The sequence below is a fragment of the Trichechus manatus genome, unplaced genomic scaffold, assembly GCF_000243295.1.
Source record: "Trichechus manatus latirostris isolate Lorelei unplaced genomic scaffold, TriManLat1.0 scaffold00087, whole genome shotgun sequence".
In the NCBI taxonomy this organism is placed as follows: Eukaryota; Metazoa; Chordata; class Mammalia; order Sirenia; family Trichechidae; genus Trichechus; species Trichechus manatus.
The window spans coordinates 10,193,020-10,196,301 of record NW_004444023.1 but is presented as its reverse complement, the minus strand read 5'-3'; the positions used below and the strand labels follow the sequence as shown (position 1 = coordinate 10,196,301).

The 3,282-nt window shown below is 40.8% G+C and overlaps 1 protein-coding gene across 3 annotated transcripts in view; it reads right to left on the bottom strand.

Moving 5' to 3' along the window:
* FCAR (Fc alpha receptor) overlaps positions 1-3,282 on the bottom strand; it is a 16,627-nt gene that overhangs the window by 3,336 nt on the left and 10,009 nt on the right. For all 3 annotated transcript variants that reach the window (XR_002824896.1, XM_023736370.1, XM_023736371.1), the window contains exon 4: positions 1,082-1,369. Coding sequence is in view for 2 of the 3 variants with exons in the window: in XM_023736370.1 (XP_023592138.1) it covers positions 1,082-1,369 (288 nt within the window). In the remaining variant the exon portion in view is untranslated. The remainder of the gene's footprint in view (positions 1-1,081; positions 1,370-3,282) is intronic.

The following is a 3,282-nucleotide window of genomic DNA, read 5'->3' as shown; positions in this document are numbered from 1 at the left end:
GAAAGCTGGACAATGAATAAGGAAGACCAAAGAAGAATTGATGCCTTTGAATTATGGTGTTGGAGAAGAATATTGAATATACCATCATGGACTGCCAGAAGAATAAAAAAAATCTGTCTTGTAAGAAGTACAGCCAGAGTGCTGTATATATCATGGACTGCCAGAAGAATGCATCTTAGTCCTCAAAGTGACATCTTTGCTTTTCAACACTTTAAAGAGGTCTTTTGCTGCAGATTTGCCCAATGCAATATGTCGTTTAATTTCTGACTGCTGCTTCCAGGGGTGTTGATTGTGGTTCCAAACTCACAAAAAAAGACCAGACTTAAACTGGCTTGATGGAGACTGGAGAAACTCAAGAGTATGGTCCCTGGACACGATTTTAACTCAGTACTGAAGTCACTTCTGAGGTTTACCCTTCAGCCGAAGATTAGACAGGCCCATAAAATAACAATACACGTAGCTCAACCATGTATACGAGACTAAATGGGCACACTATCCCAGGGCAAGGATGAGAAGGCAGGAGGGGACAGGAAAGCTGGATGAATGGAAATGGGGAACCCAAGGTTGAGGGCTGGGAGAGTGTTGACAGGTTGTGGGTTTGGCAACCAATGTCACAAAACAATATGTGTGTTAGTTGTTTAACGAGAAACTAATTTGCTCCGTAAACCTTCATCTAAAGCACAATAAAAATATAACAAAATAAAAAACATACAAACAAAAACCCCCAAAATTCTCACAACTGGACTAATAAGCAACATCATGATAAACAGAGAAAATATTCAATCTACAATCAATGCCCATGGAAATCTCAGTCAAGAAATCAAACAATCATTTACACTGGGCAAATCTGCTCCAAAAGATCTCTGCCAGGTCTTTCTCCCTCGGAGCCGCTGGGTGGGTTTGAACAGCCAACCTTTCAGTTAGCAGCCAAGTGCTTAACTGTTGAGCAGCCAGGTCTCCTTAATAAACCAATAGAACATAAGATTAAAGGACACAGTTTATGATAGCATAAAAATGCCAGCATAATTAGTTATAATCTAGCACACAGGGAGGACATAGAATTGGGGTGGGATGTACCGACCTGTGACAACAAGCTCCAGGGTGTTACTAGGAGATGACCACACATAAGGGCTGGCATTGTACCAGCTGTAGCACCTGTAGTTCCCTGAGAAGTGGTGGTTCACAGGACCCAGTGTGAAGTTGCCTTGGTGTCCCTCATTTTGATGTGGTGGCAGGTCAACTCCCCCATCCTTTGTCAGTGAAAATCTGTCAAATGGGATGCTAGCTGAACCACGCCAGAGGGAAACGTTCTCGCCCAGTGCCACCAGGTGGTCCTGATCAGCTGAGAGGAAGGGTTTGTCATAAAAGCCTAAAAGAGAAGAGAGTGAGCTGTTAGAGTTTTCTTTCCCCTCCATCCCTGCCCCTCTGTTGGACTCATGCTAAGAGATACTGACCTTCCCTGCTCTAGGAATGGGAATTCTCCAATGATGAATTCATGGGCAACATCTCTTTGCTTTCTTTTTTTTTTTAAAAAAAATATTTTATTGTGTTTTAAGTAAAGGTTTACACAGCAGTTTAGGTTCCCATTCTACAGTTTCTACCCAAGTTGTTCAGTGATATGGTTACATTCTTTACAATGTGTGAACATTCTCATTATTTCTGCTCTGGTTGTTCTGTTTTCGTTCATCTAGTTTCCCTGCCCCCTTACATTCTTATCTTTGTTGTAAAGTAATTGTTGGCCATTTAGTCTCATATAGGTGATTTTTTTAAAGAAGTACAGTACTTACAGGTGATATTCACTATTTTTTGAGTCAATGTGTTATTTAGCTACAAGGTGACCTTAAGGGTTACTTTTGATTGAAGGCTTTCAGAGTATCTCAGGGCAATAGTCTCAGGGAGTCCTCCTGTCTCAACCAGTCTAGTAGGTCTGGTTTTTTGTTTCATTATTTTTATTTTTTAGGAATTTGAGGCTCTGTTCCACATTTTTCTCCCATTCTATTAGGGTCCATCTATTATGGCCCTGGTTAGAATGGTTGGCAGTGATAGTCGTACACCAACTATTTCTTCTGGTCTCAGGGTAGATGAGATTGTAGTTTGCATAGATTTATTTGTCCTGTAGACTAGTTTCTTCCTTGAGTCTTCGGTTTCCTTCTTTCTTTTTTTCTCTGGATGAGTAGAGACCAATAGTTGTATCTTAAATGGCCACTTGCAATCTTTTAAGACCCCAGACAATACCCACCAAACTAGGATGTAGAATATAACTTTATGTACTATATTATACCAATTGACTGAGATGTACCACGAGACTGTGGTCCTAATCCTTCAAACTCAGAAATCCAATCCCAAGAGGTGTTTGGTTGTGTCTAAGAAGTATCTGTAATTGCTCCCTGTGTGCTTTATTATACATTTGACCCAAACTCCTGCAGACTGAACTGTGCAGACAAGCAATCCATAGGGGCTTTGATGACATACAGTTTTCAAGAGATATGTTTCTGGTCTCTAAAGCCAGAACAGTCACATGTTGGAAAAAAGAAGAGATGGTCTACAGAGTTTGAGGAGCTGTGTCAAGGACCAAAGGAGGGGACGTTGTGTAAAAAGAATGCCAGGAAATGTGACCTGGAAACTTGGGGGATCCCTGGATGGCACAAATGGTTTGTGCTTGACTATTACCTGAAGGGTTGGTTGTTTGAATCCACCAAGTGGCACCACAGAAGACAGTCCTGGCAATCTGCTTCTATAAGATCACAGCCATTGAAAACCCTGTGGAGCACAGTTCTACTCTTAAGCATATGGAGTCACCACGAGTGAGAAACAATTCAATGGCAATGAGGGAAACTTGGGGTGCACCTTTCCAGAAACTCAGGGTCCAGGCCACCCTGTGGAAAAAGCTTAAAACTGCGGGTTGCTTATGGCTGAGTAGTATTCCATTGTATGGATATACTACATTTTATTTATTTATTTATCTATTGATGGACATCTAGGTTTTTCCATCTTTGGGCTTTGTGAAAAGTGCTGCAATGGACATTGGTGTACACGTTACCCAAAACTCTTGGATGTCGAGTCATTTCTGACTCATAGTGACCCTTGTTACTTAGCCATAAAGGGAAATGAAATCTTTTTTTTTTACACATGTTGTTTTATGACATTGGTTAACAGCCCCACAATATATTAACCCTCTAACTTCTCAAGCCTTTTTTTTTTTTGTGAAACTACACATAGCCAAAGATACACTGTTTCAAAAATTTCTACATGCACAGTTCAGTGACATTGACTACGCTCTTC